Consider the following 20814-nt stretch of genomic DNA (forward strand, 5'->3'; position numbering starts at 1 on the left):
CTGCTATGGAACCACCACAAAAAGCTACCCATACAATATAATTTAGTGAAATATACAGGCTGGTCCATTGATAGTGACTGGGTCAAATATCCCACGAAATAAGCATCAAACAAAAAAAACTACAAAGAACGAAACTCGTCTAGCTTGAAGGGGGAAACCAGATGGCGCTGCCATAGGTCAAACGGATATCAACTGCATCTTTTTAAACAGGAATCCCCATTTCTTATTACATATTCATTTAGTACGTAAAGAAATATGAATGTTTTCGTTGGACCACTTTTTTTGCTTTATGATAGATGGCGCTGTAATAGACACAAACGTATAAGTAGGTGGTATCACGTAACATTCCACCAGTGCGGATGGTATTTGCTTCGTGGTACAGTACCCATGTTAAAATGGACCGTTTACCAACTACGAAAAAGGTTGATAACGTGTTGATGCATGGCTACTGTCATCAAAATGCCCAACGGGCGTGTGCTATGTATGCTGCTGGACGACATCATCCAAGTGTCCGGAACGTTCGCCGGATAGTTTGTTATTTAAGGAAACAGGAAGTGTACAGCCACATGTGAAATGTCAACCACAACCTGCAACAAATGAATGATGCCCAAGTAGGTGTTTTAGCTGCTGTCGTGGCTAATCCACACATCAGTAACAGACAAATTGCGCGAGAATCGGGAATCTCAAAAGCGTCGGTGTTGAGAATGCTACATCAACATCGATTGCACCTGTACCATATTTCTATGCACCAGGAATTGCATGGTGACGACTTTGAACGTCGTGTACAGTTCTGCCACTGGACACGAGAAATTACGGGACGATGACAGATTTTTGGCACGCATTCTATTTGGCGACAAAGCGTCATTCACGAACAGCGGTAACGTAAACCGGCATAATATGGACTATTGGGCAACGGAAAATCCACGATGGCTGCGTCAAGTGGAACATCAGCAACCTTGGTGGGTTAATGTGTGGTGTGGCATTAACGGAGGAAGGATAATTGGCCCCCATTTTATCAATGGCAATCTAAATGGTGCAATGTATGCTGATTTCCTACATAATGTTCTACCGATGTTACTACAAGATGTTTCACTGCATGACAGAATGGCGACATACTTCCAATCTTCCAATATGTTAGATGTCCGGCATATAGCTCATGTGTGATTGAAACGGTATTGAATGGCATATTTCATGACAGCTGGATTGGTCGTCGAAGCACCATACCATGGCCTGCACGTTCACCGGATCTGACGTCCCCGGATTTCTTTCCGTGGGGAAAGTTGAAGGATATTTGCCATCATGATCCACTGACAACACCTGACAACATGCATCAGTGCATTTTCAATGCATGTGCGAACATTATGGAAGGTGAACTACTCGCTGCTGAGAGTAATGTCGTTACACGTATTGCCAAATGCATTGAGGTTGACGGACATCACTTTGAGCATTTATCGCATTAATCTGGTATTTACAGGTAATCACGCTGTAACAGCATGCATTCTCAGAAATGATAAGTTCACAAAGGTACCTGTATCACATTGGAACAACCAAAGTAAAATTTTCAAACGTACCTACATTCTGTATTTTAATTTAAATTTAAAAAACCTACCTGTTACCAACTTTCATCTAAAATTGTGAACCATATGTTTGTGACTATTACAGCTCCACCTAACAAAGCGAAAAAAGTGGTCCAACTAAAACATTCATATTTCTTTATGTACTACACGAATATGTAATAAAAAATGGGGGTTCCTATTTAAAAAAAACTCAGTGGATTTCCATTTGACCTATGGAAGTGCCATCTAGCGGGCCAACCATAGCGCCATCTGGTTTCCCCCTTCAAGCTAGACAAGTTTTGTTCTTGGTAGTTTTTTTTGTTTGATGCTTATTTCATGAGATATTTGGCCCCATCACAATCAATGGACCACCCTGTATACTCCGTATAATAAATTAATACTGAAGAATGATCAATGTTGCTTCAGTTATGTAGGTGACTGCACTGAAGGAACATCAGCTGGCATCAAGTTTTAGTTAAAAAAACTTCCGTTATAAGAAGCCTTGGGCTGCTTATTGCAGTTTAAAGTAACCTCTAAGCCTAAGGGCTCTAACTGATTCTGTTTGCTTTACAGCAAAATTTGCTACGAGCATAGAGTCAGATGTTCAGTTATTGAAAGTTAGAAGCCTACTGGCATTAGCCAGGCACACAGGTAGAAGTTAATCAAAAAAGAGATTTGCCTAAAAATCTCATTTACTGAAGATTCATTCTTGGCGAGTACACCATTTCCTTGTAATATCTGCAAATGATTCCATTTTCACAACAGCAAAGTTAAGGACCGAGTCATGTGCTTGGAGCAATCTTCTCTCTATTGTATGCACTTCTTGAACAATCATAATGAACACAATTATCAATAAAGGGTCCACAACATGCGTACACACTTTCAGAATTTGGAAGCTGAAGCTGGACTGAGAACAAATGTACACTTTCCCCAAAGCTTTTCATACAGATTTCCTGAAATTTTAGATGATCTCAGTGAATAACAAGGAGACAGGTTTCATCAGGACTTCAAAGTACTGGAGGAAGGGTATCAGGTCAGATTGGACACACAGATTACAGCAAACTACTGCTGGAACCTGGAACCCCCTCACATGAGAAAACAAACAGAGATTTTTAAAGTAATAACTGTAAACTTAATGTTATATACAGACTACAGTTTCACTACATGGTCCATGTTAATTATTTGCTAATATTCATGTAATATTTTTTGTTCTATTTATGTTTTTCTATAAAATGTACATTACATCAAAAACTGCAGTCAATTAAGTGAAACCAAAAAGGTATTTAGATTCAGTAGGTGTCCAATATCCTTCAACTATTGTTATGTAATGACAATAGAACCAATGTTTCCAAGAGGATAGGTGCTTTAGCCTAAGCACAGTGTGGATCTAGCACTCTGTTTACTTAAAACATGCTGGATAACACTGCCATGTTCACTCTCTGCTCATAGATAAATACCTATTGAATGTGTTTTTAGAGAAGTGTATAGTTTCATGACATTTTTCCAGCTTAAACTTTTTCAGTTTTGGCTAAGCTTTTTATCCATCAATTGTTTTATTGTTCAATGTCAACAGGACACAATCGCTAGGGTGGTGTGCAGCATATCCCAGCTACAGTTTTGCTCACGTCAAAATAGTGAGCAATGAAATCCGATCTCAATAGATAATGAAGATACTTGGGAAAGTTGTTAGAATATCATTTAAAGAGAAAATGACATCTCTGCTAAAAACTTGAAAACTATCAACTCTGCCAAAATTCCTGAAGAAGCAGTGACATCATTCTTTATGTTTCATTAAGTGCTACAAAGATTCTATGAAAGTTCCGCCATTTGACAGCTTCTTTTTTTTAACAGTGTGATACTTCACTAGAGGTGAGCATTCAAAATGTGGATTAATGAAAAACCTGAATTAAATGAAGGTCAAAACATTATGTTTTCAGAGACCCATAACTGCTCTCTGTAGCAGGTAACCTGAACTGAAGTTTCCCAACATGTAAGTGATAAACTGAGCGTAGAAATTTAGTATATTCTTTTCTTTATCCTTTATCTTTTACTTCTATCAATGGCCTATCAGATGGATCTTGCTTCATTTAATTGGTTTATGAATGTCCAGGACAACAATTTCTTTTCAGTCCAGGATGTAGGCATTTATCTCAGGATTAGCAATTTCCTTCACTGATAACTAAGCCACACAACTATATAAAAATTCCACAGATATCTTCATATAGTGCTGCAATTGAGTTATGACTGGAGTTGAGTCAGCATGGAAAGTTTGTATATTGTGATAGAAAATGCTTACAAATTACTTTCAGAATTTTAAACAGTGCTCCAGCAATGGTATGCAGATCAACACTCACAATACACATGTTGAATGTTTTCACTCAGTATTTTCACTGTAATTTTACAGCTTATGTTACCATCTACCAAGTATTGCACCTTTGCTTGTTTCAATTTTAAGAAAAAAAGAGAAGAAACTACTACTTAAGGTGAAACTATGGTACAAACATTTAAAAAATAGCAATAGACAGAGGAGAAAATAAATAAAATGATATGCAATTTTCATGAGTGAGCCAAGTAAATTTTTATATATAAATTTACATACGATGTATCATGGGGCCCAAATTAATCTTCACACTGAAAATCTGGCATTTTTGGTGTGTGACAAGATAAAATAAAAGCTCATTCCTTACAGCATCTAATGTAATCAGTATCTGTACATTATCTGCGTAAGTAACTTTCGTTTAAAAATTATGGAGAAAAATCAATGTATTACATAAATCAACAAGAAATAAAATATTTCTGATGAAATGACTTACTTTGGAGCCATATCTGTAAATCTGAGATCTTCAGGGCTGTAGCCTGCTGATGTACGATCTCTGCTTCGATCACCACGTCCTAGATGCGTATTGTAGTCACCCATGTAACCACTTGAATTATCATATGTTTCATTATAGCGGCGATGATGGTTCTTTTTATCAGGGCCACTAAAAAGCAGGATGGTATTCACAGTTCATAACATTACTTGGAAAATAATAATAATAATAATAATAATAATAATAATAATAATAATATGGAAACAGCAGTTTTAATAAAACACAATATGAAGAATTTGTGATTCCAGTTTCACTGCAAACTTTACACTGGGGAAACAAATAACTGTGTGCAGGAAATAGATGTGTTTGTGGGAGAGGGGATAGGAATTTAAAAAACATAAAGACAAACACAACTTCAATGTTCGTGTAGGCGAGATGCAAACAAGTTTCCATACTATATTTGTTCTACAGTTGGAAAACGTTTTATCGAAAAACTTACATGCTACATTTTTTGAATTTTTAAGATTAATTTTCTATTTTGGTTCCGAAATTCCACTTAGTAACTGAAATACAATTTCCTTGACTTAGGAGAGGAGAGTCAAAGCACTGATCAATGACCCTGAAGGGGTCAATATATTTGTAAGATCTGTCCACATAGTAGGAATATTTATGAAGAAAGCATTCAAATGCACAGTAGAGGGCTCTTGTTGTCAACATACACTGCCACTCGCATTATGGAAATTTGCAGTGAGTATCTTTGAAAACGAACTATTCCCCTACTCATGTATTTCGAGTTACAGGTGTATCAACAACAACCAATAGTGTTGCTACTAAATATACATGTAAAACCAGAATAAATAATGCAGCATTACAGTCTTTGTCTTGACACAAACTGTGAACAAACAGCATTGTACTAAAGTCACATGAAAATTCTAGTTTAATGTTGGCAGTGTGTAGTACGCAATGCTTACTCCATAGATATGACAACTCTACAAGCCTCTTGCTGGTTTCTACATACATACTTCATAAGCCACTACACAGAGCCTGGCGGAGGGCATCCTGTGCCACTGTTAAGTCATTCCCTTTCCTGTTCCACTCACAAGTGAACTGAGGGAAAAATTATTGTATGTGTGTCTTCATACATACCCTTATTTCTCTTATCTTTTCTTCATAGTCATTACGCAAGAAGTACATCAGAGACAGTAAAATTATTCTGCATCTGTTGCAGATGTTGGTTCTCTAAAGTTTCTCAATAGTGTGTCACAAAAAGAGTCTTCTTTCCTGTAGGCATTCTCATTTCATGGAGCATTTCTGTAAAACTCACATGCTGGTTGTGCCTAATAGGAACAAACAATTTCATATTGCCTTGCACGATAATGCTTAGATGTTTCACAGATGTGACCATGCCCTGCAACACACCACTAATACTGCATTTGGACATTGAGTGGTTGTTTTTTTCCCCCACTCATCTGCAGTAATTTATGTTTTCCACATTTTTAATCATGCAAGTAATTTTCAATGGCTGATGAATGGCGACTTTTATTATTGGACAACATGCATTTTTGGGTGGTATTGGGAAAATCCTTCAAAAATCAGACTGCAATGACAGTTACTGGATGGCAGTGTTGAAAGTCACTGTCCTGATGCCAGGAAAAGAGGTCCCACAAACATCTGCTCTACTATACCAAATGTATGCCTATGACACTTAACTCAGGTATAGTGAGAGAGAGAGAGAGAGAGAGAGAGAGAGAGAGAGAGAGAGAGAGTGTGTGTGTGTGTGTGTGTGTGTGTGTGTGTGTGAGGGCGCGTGCGTCTATGCACTTGAAGCACATCAGCTTGTATTTTGTTGTTGTGGGGAACACACACAACTAGCTTGAGAAGTCATCAAATTGAAGAGAAGCAGTGCGGTTATATGCTGAAAAGTAGCCTGGTACTGTCAAGGCCTCAAAATCTGTCTTTGCAATTACTATAACAAATTTCGGGAAATTAGAAGTTTGAAGAATAAAATATGCTATCAAAAAAGAACATAAACTGATGAGAGAAATGCAACTAACATTTTAGCAGTGGTAACACAATCCACGTGTCACTATGAGGCAGCTTGAATAAGTGAGTGGGATCAACCAAAGAAACGTTCTATGAATATTACATTCTAATATACTTCATCATTTCCACATGTTGTTCCACCAATAGCTTCATGGCATTTCTATGGAACATTTTGTTGCAGAAGACTCATCATTTACAGACAGAGCAAATCACAATCTTGGCAATTTGCATGTCCGCTCAGTTGAAAATCCAAGCTGGCTGAGAGACACTGATAAACCATCACTTTAGTCTGTCAATGTTGGTGTCAGCTTTACAAGAATTACATCATTGTTTCCCATTTTATTAATGGGACATTTAAACCACCATAAGTATCTACAGTTCCTAATATGTTGCTGCTGCAGTTATTGGAAGACCTCCATCGGACACAAATAAATTCATGTGATACCAATATAATGGATGTCCTGTCCATTCTGTGTACATTATTACAAATGTTAAGGCTAAGCACAAGTATTTGTATGGAGCATAGCCATGTATGGAAGTGAAATGTGGACGATATATAGCTCAGACAAGAAGAGAATAGAAGCTTTCAAAATGTGGTGATACAGAAGAATGCTGAAGATTAGATGGGTAGACCACATAACTAATGAGGAGGTATTGAATAGAATTGGGGAGAAGAGGAGTTTGTGGCACAGTTTGACTAGAAGAAGGGATCGGTTGGTAGGACATGTTCTGAGGCATGAAGGGATCACCAATTTAGTACTGGAGGGCAGCGTGGAGAGTAAACATCGTAGAGGGAGACCAAGAGATGAATACACTAAGCAGATTCAGAAGGATGTAGGCTGCAGTAGGTACTGGAAGATGAATAAGCTTGCACAGGATAGAGTAGCATGGAGAGCTGCATCAAACCAGTCTCAGGACTGAAGACCACAACAACAACAACAACAACAACAACAAGCACAAATTGAGCAAATTGAGATGCGTAGAGCACGTGTGAAGTGATGTGAGATTACAGTGCGGCAAGCACAATCCGCACATGCCGTTAAGTCCTGAGCATACTGAGACGCACAGATTCCATGCCTTCTCCGGTTGTTGACATGCTAAGCTGACAGAATCAAAGCACACCACATCTAATATTTCTCAAATGATTTTACAGAAACTATTTGATAAAAGATTTCATTTTCACACATGATGTGTGGCCTTACACATCAACTTCATAGTGAAGTGCCCACCATCTCACTAATGATAATACTTATTGTGATATACACATTTAAGTAAGACACTGCATAAAATCCAAAAAGTTTTTGCATTTGGTGCACATTATACTATCTGCTGCTGTATATGAAATTTAGTTAACACATTGAATATTTCTTTAGACTTGGGACAAGGTCTCTGTCTGTCTCTGGTCTAGAGACAATGGATTGTATGCAGTGTTTTCAATCCCGGTCATATGAGTGCAGGAATGAGAAATTCGTAACATCTCTCATATCTCCTAGGCTGTTCAAGATATCGAGTGTTTCGGCAGATTGTTAACACATGGAATTTTCTTAGCTATGGTGATATGGCAGAAGTTATAGTTTTCACTGTAGTTTTTTTATTTTCTTTTTTTTTATTTTCTTCTTCTTCTTCTTCTTCTTCTCTCTCTCTCTCTCTCTCTCTCTCTCTACTCTTTTTTTCTTTTTTTTCCCCCCTCTCGATCCAGTACTGTTAAGTTTTTAAGAGTCATTGACAGCTAGACATGAAATTTCTCCTCTTATGTTAATGAAAACTGACACAATGAGGTTTTTATAAGCTAGTGACCTCTCTGGTCACCAATTTCTTGTTTAATGAAACACACTATTTCAGAATTCTGTTGCAATAGCTGCTGCAAGGTGAGTTTATGAAAATTATACTCTGTTTTGATAAAAGGAGCAAAATTAAACCTGTCAACAAGTGGAATGTAGATGTTACTCATAAGTGATACGGTTGCATACGATGGGAAAATGTTAACAATTCACACAAAAATAAATTGCCAATTCTGTTGCAATTTTGGTAGAATCCCGTGACTGATTGCATTTGTAACAGAGAACTACTGAAATGGAAACTTACCAAAGGATTTCGTCTTGTTCCTCATCTGAGCAATATGAAAATAATAATGACCATGCACTTCAGGTGGAGTGATACGCACACACATGCCAGACACTGGATCCTCACCTATGGCTTGTCAAACTGACAGTGCATGATTTGTGAATAAAAGAATTATTACTGAGGAGAGTAAACAAATGATCCACTGCACAACACACGATGGTCAGAGTACTGTCAACAGCTGTGAATAACGCATGTGACAGCAATGTGGAAGCTAGCCAGATGTGCCTTGTGAGACGAAGAGTTTACGTCATTCGAGAAACATTGTCATGAATGTAGGCCTGCCTTTGTCAGGAACCCATTTCAGCAAATTAAATATATCAAATCACCACTCTCTTTCAGCTCATACTTTCAGAAGTATACTGACCACAATTTTCATTTGTGTAGCAAGTTGTGCAATTAGTTTATCGATGCTGATACTGTGTATGCAACCACTGAAATGCTTTTTCTTGTCACGACGTGCCATGGGATTTTTCTACTGTTTCTAGCATACAGTGACAATGTGATGTACACAAGTATGTAGTATAAAGTGTCTTTTTACATTCATATCCAAGTAATCACACTGAAACTTACATACTTCATGTCTTGAAGCTTTTTAGCAGGAGCACAAAGGAGATGTAACTGGAAATTTCCACTTTTCAAATTTTTGTCCAGATCATCAGCATAATAGGCAGCACATAGACAATTTGTTTCATTATTAAATATTTAAAACTTCCTGCCTTGCTTCTCGAACACACAATTTTATAGTCTTACTTCCTATTTCACCACCCTCATGATGAATCATTCAGCCCTTTTTGGGGTCTGAACACATTGTGGAGGCAGAAGCTGTAACCCAAGTGGCTAATGGCTCAACAGTCATTCAGTTGTGCACTATTCTTGACAAAAGAAAAACAATAGCAAAACTATATAGAAATAAATAACTGAAAAATATAACACACTCATGAAAAATATCACACACACTCTTGAAACATATAACACACACTCATGAAACATATAACACACTCATGAAAAGAGGTCAAGAGCTTAAATGGTGAAAATGGAACACTACTCAATGACAATAAAGTTCAGTAGTATGGCAATATTTTTCAGACATCCAGCACTACCACTGCCCATACACACTGTGCTTCCGCTCACCGCCTCATCTCGAGCATAGTACTAGCATGACACAAGAAACTGTGCCACTACCACAGTTCAACACAATCTGGAGCAGGTGCACATTGCATCACCACTGGGTCGTGGCCCTATCTACGCAGTTGCACTTGAACCTCTTACGTTACAAAAACGCAGGCTGCCCTGCGCTGTGTCACACACATCGTGCACATGTGAGAACTGTGGCAGGGAAGGCAAATGGTCAGTTTCGGGTTATTTGGAGAATTTTAGGAAAGAGAGTTTCACGTGTAAAGGACACCGCTTATACAAAGCTGGTGCGACCTGTTCTTTAGTACTGCTCAAGTGTTTGGGACCCATAACAGGTCAGACTGAAGGAAAATGTTGAAGCAATTCAGAGGTGGGCTGCTAGATTTGTTACAGGTACATTTGAACAACATGTAAGCATTATCGAGGTGCTTCATGAACTCAAATGGGAATCTTTGGATGGAAAGTGAGGTTCTTTACAAGAAACACAATTGATAACATTCAGAGACCTGGCATTTGAAGCTGACTGCAGAAAGATTCTATTGCCGTCAACATACAATGCACATAAGGACCACGAAGATATGAGAAATTACGGCTCATATGGAGGCATACAGACAGTTGTTGTTTCCTCACTCTATTTGTGAGTGTAATACGAAAGGAAATGACAAGAAGTGGTACAGTGTACCCTCCACCACACACTGTACGGTGGCTTGCGGAGTATGTAGATCTCAATTTGTGTCCCGCGGTATGACAGAACATTTGAAAATTGCTTGAGCAGTCAATCAGAAGACACAATATGGTCTCCACTCTTGCCTAACTTAACATCTCTGGGCTGCAGGGAGGGATTTGTGTGTGTGTGTGTGTGTGTGTGTGTGTGTGTGTGTGTGTGTAGTGCTTGCATGATGGCGTGCATGTCTTCTGCTTTAAAAAAAGGTCTTTTTGTCAGAAGCCCAAATTTACAGCCGTCTTTTTGTTGTGCCCGTCAGACTCAACATCTCTTCTATATGGTGAGTAGCTACCTACTCTTTTTGTAAGACTGTCGTTACATCTTCACTAATCAATTCATGTTGGAGCAAATATTTTAGAATTTTAGCTGTGGTTGTCTGTGCATCACCTAGGAGAAGAGGCACTTAAACCTTCTTCAAGGTAAGTTGCATGGACAAGGGGAGAATGATGTATGGACAATAGGTTCAGTGATGTTAAAAGTCAGGTCAGGATCAAAACAATTCTGAGAGAGTACAGAAATTTTACTCCACAAAGGGGAAGGTCAGTGCACAATCCCAGGGTTAAATTTCTTGTATAAAAATTGTATAAAAATTCCACAAAAATAGGTCTTTGAAAATGCATGGTGGAACTCGGGGGAACTTTGTTCCAACTGAGGAAAGTTACTGTCAGTGACATACTGCCGCAAATTTAATCCTTCACGAAGGAGGAACCAGTTATACTGTATGCAGAGCCAATTTGTGTGATAAAAGTACCACAAGGTACAGGTAAATTACTTTTGATGAATGTAAGAACCGAATTGCCTGGAAATACATTCTGAGCAGTATAACCAATGGAGGAGAATCATGAATTGAATGTGTTACACACGTTTTGTGTGCAGGAGAATTGTACGCACACTGAAATAGATGGTGAATGAGTGGTACCTGGGTCAGTGTAGATAATTTTGGCAATGATGATGTAAGTTCGTCAAAAAGGATTGTTAGTTGACAATTTGGATGTTTTAGATGAGGATCTAGAGCGGTCGAGTTTGAACATTAGACATATGCAGACTGCCAGTATGACTGCATTATGTTCGAAGGTGGAAAATTTTAAGGAGCAGAGTGAGATTAGCAGTGGAAAGCCTACTGGTGGAATTTGAGGCCCTAGATCCCCGCAGTCTCCTGCCAGCAACCCCAGCAGTGCAGCACAGGATTCAGACTGGAAATAACTTATTTTCTTCCTGAAAGAGAAAAAAATGTTTCAAAAATGTTGAAACAGGTGACAAAAACTTAAAAAGCTGGCAAAGTTAAAGAAGTGACTGAAGGTGACAGACTCCTCACACTCAGTGTCCCAGGAACATGTCTCTTCTACTAAAGAAGTGCTCACAGTTTCTTAAGACATGCATTTTAGAGCCCATGTTTACTTGACATTTTTTTCTTGTTTGGTCCATACAATCATCTCCTCTCACAACATGGAAAGCAAAGAGCTTGCAGTAGAAGAGATTTGTTTAGTAGTATCAAAGGTGAAGAAATGAAATGCTCATAGCTTATATGGCAGGCATTTTAAAGCCCGTATTTACTAGTCTTTCTAGCTTCAAATGGTTGTTCCTGTTATATCCCTGAATATTGATCATTATTCCTGGAACAACCTGTATATTTGAGAGTATATTAATAGGTGTGGATCATGGACAATTGACTCTGAGGATAAGAGAAAGCGTGACTGGAGCTTCCTTTCTCCAGGTAGCGTCACCAGCAATGATGACCATGAGGTGCATTATAGTTCTGGCAGTGCTGCACCTCCACAGCCAGGAAGATATATGTACACTGCACGACCGCCGACTGGAAGGAGAGGTACTGTTCTCCAGCCAGGAAGATATTGTCTTAACCAGCCACTGTTGGAAGCTAAAACTAACATACAATATGTGGGAAATGAGAAATGAAGTATGGAGGTTAGAAGAAACATTCTCAGAACTGAAGAAGGGGTTAAAGGGTTATAGGAAGAAGTACATCTCTCCAATGAACATCTGAGTGAGCAATTAAAACAAGCAGTCGATTTGGTACCATGTACATGCAACAAGGTGAGAAAGTGTGGTTGGATGCTGCTGATACGGTATTTGGGACCACAGGTACTGACGATATGGGAGCCTAGTCATACTCTAGTACAGGTGAAGGGGGGTAGTGGAAGCTACTAAGGATCTAGCAGAGTGGCATACTATGCGACCTACTATCTTGGAACAGGATGTACTGAACAATGATGAGATGCTGCAAAAGCAGACAGCAGGACTGAAGGATTATGCGAAAATAGCAATCAGTGCAGAGAATCAGGATCTGAATGTTATACAGATTTAGTTAGATTTGCTGGACACCGGGGTAGCTGTAAGAAGACTTTTATGAACACTGGCCAACAACATAAAGGACATTCAAATGGAGACAGCAGGGCTGCAGGAGGCCATATAGCACGTGGTGGATGGGCAGTTAAATCTACACTGCTACCATATAAGCAATTTCTGGCTGGCCTATGTATAGTGAAGAAGGAAATACTGGCTGAATTAGAGCTCACTGTTAAACCAGATGAAAAAGCCCTGTCACTATTTTATCACATCGTACTGGTAGGAATTGACATCAACAGTACAAGTGCTGGTCTAATTTCCGGCAGCCAAGTACTAACTCCCAGTACAAATGTTACACGGTCTGCTTCTACCCAGTGAGATAGGTGACTTTGGGGAAGTACATGCAAATTAGAACAAAGGAGGTGATGCTAATTTACAAACAAGGGAATAAACCTGTGTTAATGTCAGAGGACAAACTCCATTGCTGTCAGAGAGTGAGTTCACTATGTGCCCGACCCAAGTGATCCAGACTACTGCAGGAGCATGTGAGGTGCAATTATTCCTTGGGGAGCACAGGAAGAAAGATGCCCTCAGGACTTCCCGGTACCACAACCTTATTTTCAAAGAGTGGAGGTACATTGTATATATTCCATATTGTCACTAGCTGTTATGAGAAAGTTGATCCAATGGTGCAGTATGATTAGAGCTGCAAAGCAGCGGTTTATTACCGTATTTACTCGAATCTAAGCTGCACTTTTTTCCGGTTTTTGTAATCCAAAAAACCGCCTGCGGCTTAGAATCGAGTGCAAAGCAAGCGGAAATTCTGAAAAATGTTGGTAGGTGCCGCCACAACTAACTTCTGCCGTTGAATATATGTAACGCTACACAGGCACGCTTTGCAGGCACAAAGATAAATACTGGTGCCAAAACCTCTGCGTCAGTAAATAAGTTTTTAAAAAAGTGGAAGACGAGCTTTTTCTCCGTCCCGAGTTTCGACCACTGCATTTTCAAACGTTATCCAACGAAGTAAATACAAATTCCGTATTGTTCATCTTCGAATGTAGCAGCATTTCAATGTACTACGAAAATCTACTGGCAAGACTGGGATGTTTGTCAATATGGCCAACTCTACGTTCTGAATTTTTTCCTACCTGTGAGAACAGATTGATGATAACAGGAACTTTTATGAATTGTGAACCACATGCTGTGTTCTCTTCACTGTAAGAATAATATGAGTATAAACATTTTGCCATGTATTGTTTCGCGTTTGCTGTTATCTCATTTAAATCCTGTCTGCCTAATAAACTACGAGACTAGAGTGAGACAACAGCAAACGCGGAAGAATATACATATCATGTCATGTTTATATTCATATTATTCTTATGCTGAATAGTGATAGTTAGAAATGAAGCATGGCAACTAACTAGATTTTTGAATCTAATATTACTAATTTCTTTGCAGAATGTAATGTACTAAAGAGGCGCCTGTAAAGATTTTCAAACGGAGAAAAATTTCCGCTAAATTCTCGTTCAGAACATTTTCTATCATACGCAGTTTATTATTTGGTTCTTGATCATTAGTGCAGTGGTGTAAGTAACAGCAAATAGCAGTCTCTTGCCATTGTTTCACTAATGAGACAATTCCTCTTTTTCTTTATTGTAAGTGGCGGCAGCGTGCACTAAAGCAAGCCATACCGTGAGCGGCGACAGGTCATAAATACTCATCTTCAGAATGCGACAAACAATGGAACACATAGTACAATAAGGCATTTTCAGCTTAGAGTGACGTAAGCACCTATAACAAAGAGAACGGCACTTATCAAAGAAAAATAAGCAATGAATTCAAACGAGACGAAGCACGTGAAAAAGGAAGGGTACCCGTATAAATACGCGCATAGCAATGTCTACCTGGTAAAGCTTAACTGCTAAGCTTACAACTCGAAGCAAACTACTGTAGCTGTATCGTCATTCATTTGACTTAAATTGTCTCTGATATTACGATGGACCAACTTTGTTTCGATTTGGAGGTGCGGCCATAAACTTTTCTCTCCCCTTGAATTTCGAGTCTCAAATTTCAGGTGCGGCTTAGATTCGAGAAAATTTTTTTTCCTTGATTTCGAGTCTCATTTTTCAGGTGCAGCTTAGATTTGAGTGCGGCTTAGATTCGAGTAAACACGGTAATTAATGGCACAACTTGTGACACCTCAGGACCACAATTTCATCTCCTAGCTACCATTGTAAAAATGCCACATCCTTTGTTGTACTGGCCACGTAAATCACTATATGGATTTCCAGCCCAAAACCTAATCTACCTCAACAATACCTTGAAACCTAATTTACTCCACCCATTATTGCTTAACAGATGCTCCAGCACATGCAGCAATATAGTAATGATGAACACCATATAGACATGGTAAGATGTGTGTGAATTTTGGGTGCCAATTTGGTCTTGACTCTTCTTTCTGCAGTCTATACCTACTAAAGGCAAACCCCCACCCCCTCCTAACTGAGCTCCCTGTGCACCAGTTACCAAGCGACTAAATGAACTGTAGGAAGTAGGAAATAGTTAAGTTCTCAGCCAATCGACATTGTGGTTTCAGCTGAACTAGTGTAAGGAAAAAAGACATACGTCAAACTGCAAGGCGAGTCATACAATATTTTTCAGAAGTGTTTACAGTCAAGTCTGCAATCTGGTGTTCTGGATCTTCCAAAGAGAGGAGCTGTGTTATGTTACACCAAAGAGAGGAGCTGTGTTATGTTACATCTGTTTTGCTTGGCATGCTGAAATAATGATGCATGCCACCACAACATGGTGCAAGAGGCATCAAGGAAGCAGGAAAGAGGGAGGCCACAAAGGTGTTCTTTGGTAAGAACAACCAGAGCTGACACAGTAGGAGTCACCGCCCAGGTCTGTCATATGCAAAGTTATCACACGTCTAGGTCTCAGTGCTACCAGCAGGGCTGAGCACCACTGACACAGCGGAAGTATGAAGCCAGGCTGGAGTGTCACTGACTGGACTGGGGTTACCACACACACTAGCCTGCCATCGCACTCCTCCCTGTCCTGTGTGACAATGAGTGATAGTCTGTCAAAGCATTGGTGGGTTAATGGGCTTAAATAATGCCGATTTTAGCAGAGCAGCTAGCTATGAGAGGAAGTTTACACCAGTCACCATCTTTAAATAGGCCATTGAGCTGCCAAGCAAGATACTGTCTTCACTAAGCTGCAGGACTGCCTATTGGCCTAAGTCTGGAAGCCACTGGGAGTCAACCTGCTGCCTTCTAGTGAGATGCCCACCTGTCGGCCCACTTCCACCAACTGCCAGTCACCAGCTTTGGGGTCCTCGGTTCATGCCTGAGCCTGCCTAGCTGCCTTGTGTGGGCACACACTACCACTGCAGGCATAGTCTACCGCTGCTGGCTCCCTTTGTGCAGGTACATTTTGCTGCGGCCAGCTGTCATCACAGCCTTCTATGGTTCAGCCTATGGTTTGATGCCACACTTTCTGGTGCATCCTGTGCTGATCCATGTGCCAGTGTGGGTGTCTTCCTCAGAGGCAGTCACAGCCACACATTGCCTGGGTTGGAGCCCTGACTCAACATTCTCTTGTCCCCATACTGCTGACAGCAGCACATGACCTGCATACAATGTGCTTACGCTGTGAGCTGGCCACACCAGCTAGACTAAGTGCTGAATTCAGTACCCACAACACACACCAGGGTCAAAGGCCAACCCTAGCCACTGTCTGTGACAACACAACACTGTATTATTGTTTGAGTAGATCAGAACCTTCATAACAAGAAATGTTATTTTAGGAAGACATTTTTCTCACAAGTGAAGTAAAATGGGTTACTTGGTACTCTGATTCGTGTAATGTACACAAAATTTTATGACACTGCAGGAAAAGGACGTTTTAGTGTCCTATCAATTGTGCTTTATAGGGTTAGTTGATGGATTTAAACTGGCTTCTGTGCTGTTTCATTATAAGTCCTGCAGACCAGATAATATGAGTGTTCTTAACATGCTGGATAAGAATCTTCAGCAAGTAAGTTCTCCCACTGATCTACACAAATCCCCTCCCTCCCCCACTCTCTCATAATAAGGTTGCTATTTATTTTCTCAACTTCTATGGTCCAAAACTCTTAGGTCATGTACAGCAGCACATACTTATTTAACAAAAGCACTAAATAAAAAAAAGTAAGTCAGTGGAACATAGTTTACTACAAGGAAGTCATGAACTATGAAATTTCAAATGTTTGCATTTCCTTATGAAAAATCTGTATCGTTTTAGATATATTAGTTTTTCCTAGGACACTCAGTAAAAATCACCAATCCACAGATGTCTCCCATCACAGAACATCACATTTGGAAATACATTCAATGTGTCTGACAGACAAAAGTAGCGAGAGCTTTGGTACTAAAATGCATGAATTTCTAGACAGATAACTCTTATGCTTAGTCTTCTCACTTCACCACTCTTCTGTTGTAAGTTTTTTTTAAGGAAGTAAAGGGCTAACTCACACTATAAATTCTAATCTGCAAATTTAACAATGTGTAGCAATATGTGTCTTGTTTAATCACCTGTGAAGAAAATGTTACGTAACTATTCAACCAAAACAGTCCTTATGCACTTTGTAAGAAATACACTACTGTAGAGATGTCAGAAGTATAAAATTTGCCATCACTGTTGAAATATCAGCTTTTCAAACAATTCAATCCCCACCATTCCCATGCAACTATCTTGAAAATTTATCTGACGAACTGTCTTTCTGCTATATTGCTACAATTTATCTCATAGCTATTGCAATTGTTTTACTCTTCCACAGTAATATTAATACACCACACATTCAAAACATATTTAATAAACATTTTAGTAATTGGGGACACAGTTATAAAAAAATCAAATTCTAAAACATCTACAATAGTGACTAACCAAATTTTAAACCCTTCAGATGCCAATAATCTGCCAAATAAATAAAAAATGGCTAACTATAACTGCTTTTAACACTTGTTTCTTCACCCACAGAAATCACCTTCATGGTACTGTGTCACTAACAATCCTGCTTTCCTATGACTGCTCTTATGTGACACGCACTGATATACTTTTCTTATATTTACATATTGTTTTATATCCAAGTCAAAAAGGATTTTTTCTTTAATATTTAATATCTGCATGCACTTTTGCTTCTCTTCTGTCATTTTGTGTTTCTGACATTTAATACACACAATGTGCCCGGAACACCTGATGGTTTTTAAACTTTTGTTGCAGGACACCTGCCATGTGGTAATGTAATACTCCACTCCACATTGGGCACTTTTGTCTGGAGTTTAGGTAAGATGGAGTACTGGTCTATGGAACACGGCACTGAGGAGATAGAACAGTTTACAAGGACAATGTCTATCACAGTTTCATGACAACTTTTGATGTAGCTTTGCTCCTGGTCGCAATACTCTGCTGCTGTGAGAATTGAGACTGTGTCAAGAAAGAACTATGAAGGACAGCAAACCTGCAGGGCATTGTCATCCAGAAAACGCAAATCACGTATGGGATGTGACCTTTCATAGTCTTCAATGACAAGCTCAGCGGCAAGTTATCACACCTAGGTTGGTGGATTCCAGCATTCACGATATCATGCACAAAGACCTTCACAAACATGCATACAAGATCCGAGTTGTCCACAAGCTTACTGAAAGGGACAAGATGATGAGACAAGTTCCTGGAGCTTCTGTAACATGAAGAGATCATTGTGAACAGGTTAATGATGTCAGACGAGCCCCATTTCCACTTGTATGGGTATGTAAACAAACAGAACTATCAATTCTGCAATGCACAACCCAGTTTGAATTGCTGGGGCATCCTACGCATAGTGCAACAGTGACAGTGCGGTGCACTATTTCCTCTCAGCACACTATTGGTCCATATTGTTTTGAAAGTTAGGGATATTCTGTATAAGCAAATTCTGAGCACTACAGAGATACATAGCAAACATTTCTGCATCATGAAGTCAGTTCACATCATCACCCATGGTTCCACCAAAATAGAGCAACAGCCCATACTGCACATCTTTCCATGGGAGTCCTTAATAAAATTTTTCCAGTCAGAATTATTTCTTGCTTTGGGGACATCAATTGGCCTGCTTGTTCACCCGACCTGACAGCACCTAAATATTTTTGTTGGGGCTAACTTAAACATAAAATTTGTGAGCAAAACCCAACCAGCATCAACAAGTAAAAAGATTGAATTCGTGATTGCATTCGGGAGATTCCAAATGACATGTTTCAGTGAGTTATGTTATCACTTCCAAGAAAAACTACATGAATGTGTTATTCAGCATAGTAGACACTTATCAAATGTTATTTTCAAAGCAATACATGCTAATTCTCTACAAAAAAAGAGAATATATCTTTATATGATTTCCCCCGAGTTGTTATTTTATTTTCAAGAAAGTCAGGTGTTTCTGGATACCTTGTACAAAGCTACATTATCAGAATTGTCATACAATGAAATAATTGTTGACCAGATACAATTTTTATCTCTTGCCATTCTACTCATCACTTATTTACAACTCACCACCATCACCAATGATAATGATGTACCAACATGTAATATTATTATGGTACAGAATTACTGCTGATGATGTGTAAATGAAACAAGCTTGATCACTGATTATTATATGACAGTTTATATAATATTTGGAGAAAAATTTAAATAACTGTTTCATGAAGGAGCTCACTTACATAAAACTTTTATCGGATGCTTCTGGTTTTCATGGAAGACCACTGGCTTTGGCTACAGTCCTTATATTTATATTTCATACTGTTAGCTTGTGAGTACTTTTACAGACTTATACTCATGTTGCCAACAACTTTGCTGCAGTGGTAACACTGGTTCCAGACAGTTCATCAAAGTTTTGTCAGGCTTGGCTAGCGTGTGGATGGGTCATGGTCCAGGTCTGCCAAGAGCTGTTGGCAAGAGGGAAACACTCAGCCCTTGTGAGGCCAATTGAGGAGCTACACTATTGAGCAGTAGTGGTACTGGTTATGAAAACTGAAAATAGTCAAGAGAGTGGTGTGTTGACTTCATGCCCTCTGTATCCTCATCTTGTGATGCCCCAGGGCTGAGGATGACATGGCAGCCAGTTGATACTGTTGGCCATTCAAGACCTGCTTGGATGGGGTGTCCCTCCCCCCCTTTTTTTAACACTTATTTCTCTCTGAAAATGGCACAGAACAACAACTTCCTGAAAACATACTGCTGCATCTCACAGCATCATACATTAGGTACTTTCTGCTCAGATGTCACTTACTTAACAAATAAATATGTACTTCTTAAAATTGAGTAGTGACCTTTCAAAGCTAAGTGTGCGATTGAGGCAACAACTACTCATTTTTCAACTAAGTGTTGGTACAGAGAGTCACTTGTGCTGATATTTTGAACTGTATGCAACAAACAGAAGAATATGCGAGCCGGTGTTAGTTGTGATGATGACTTCCAGGTGAGTAAAGCAGCACATGAGCTGTTAAAGTGAATAGCTCTTTAATGTTCCGAAGCTTGGAAAAATGTAAAGCAAATTCTCTCCAAATACAAGTAAATCTGCACAATACTATCAAAGTACTGCAATGCAAAAACGATTGACCAGGAATATTATTTGTATGACAAGATGGGAGTGCCTGGAAACAGAAATGATACTCTCTAATACTCCCTTCAACAGAAAATTTCCACTTATCAAATAATGATTGTAGCTCACATCAAACTAGTTCCCTCAGCTATCTATACACAGTTGCCGATATTTATGGAGGTCTTGGAAGCAAGCATGTCAATTTTCAACTCCTTCCAAATTGACAATGTACCGGTAAGTGTAGAGCAGATATGGCTCCAATTCAAAGAATTATATTGGAAGCAACCGAGAGATTTATCAAAATAAATTAACAAACAATGGAATTGATACCCCTTAGTACACAAAACGGATCAGAACACTGTTGCAGAACCAAAGAAAAAAGAACGCCAAATTTAAATAAATGCAAAATCTCCAAGATTGGCAATCTTTTACAGAAGCCTGAAATTTAGCACTGACTTCAAAACCTGGCAGAAAATGCAAAGAGATTCTGGTCGTACGTAA

General features: G+C 39.1%; 1 protein-coding gene across 5 annotated transcripts in view; it reads right to left on the reverse strand.

Annotated features, from left to right (window-relative positions):
- The window catches only part of LOC126458007 (prominin-like protein), a 517920-nt gene that overhangs the window by 54473 nt on the left and 442633 nt on the right, over window positions 1-20814 (reverse strand). For all 5 annotated transcript variants that reach the window (XR_007585562.1, XM_050094783.1, XM_050094784.1 and 2 more), the window contains one exon: window positions 4370-4537. Coding sequence is in view for 4 of the 5 variants with exons in the window: in XM_050094783.1 (XP_049950740.1) it covers window positions 4370-4537 (168 nt within the window). In the remaining variant the exon portion in view is untranslated. The remainder of the gene's footprint in view (window positions 1-4369; window positions 4538-20814) is intronic.

This window comes from Schistocerca serialis, chromosome 2 (assembly GCF_023864345.2).
Source record: "Schistocerca serialis cubense isolate TAMUIC-IGC-003099 chromosome 2, iqSchSeri2.2, whole genome shotgun sequence".
NCBI lineage: Eukaryota > Metazoa > Arthropoda > Insecta > Orthoptera > Acrididae > Schistocerca > Schistocerca serialis.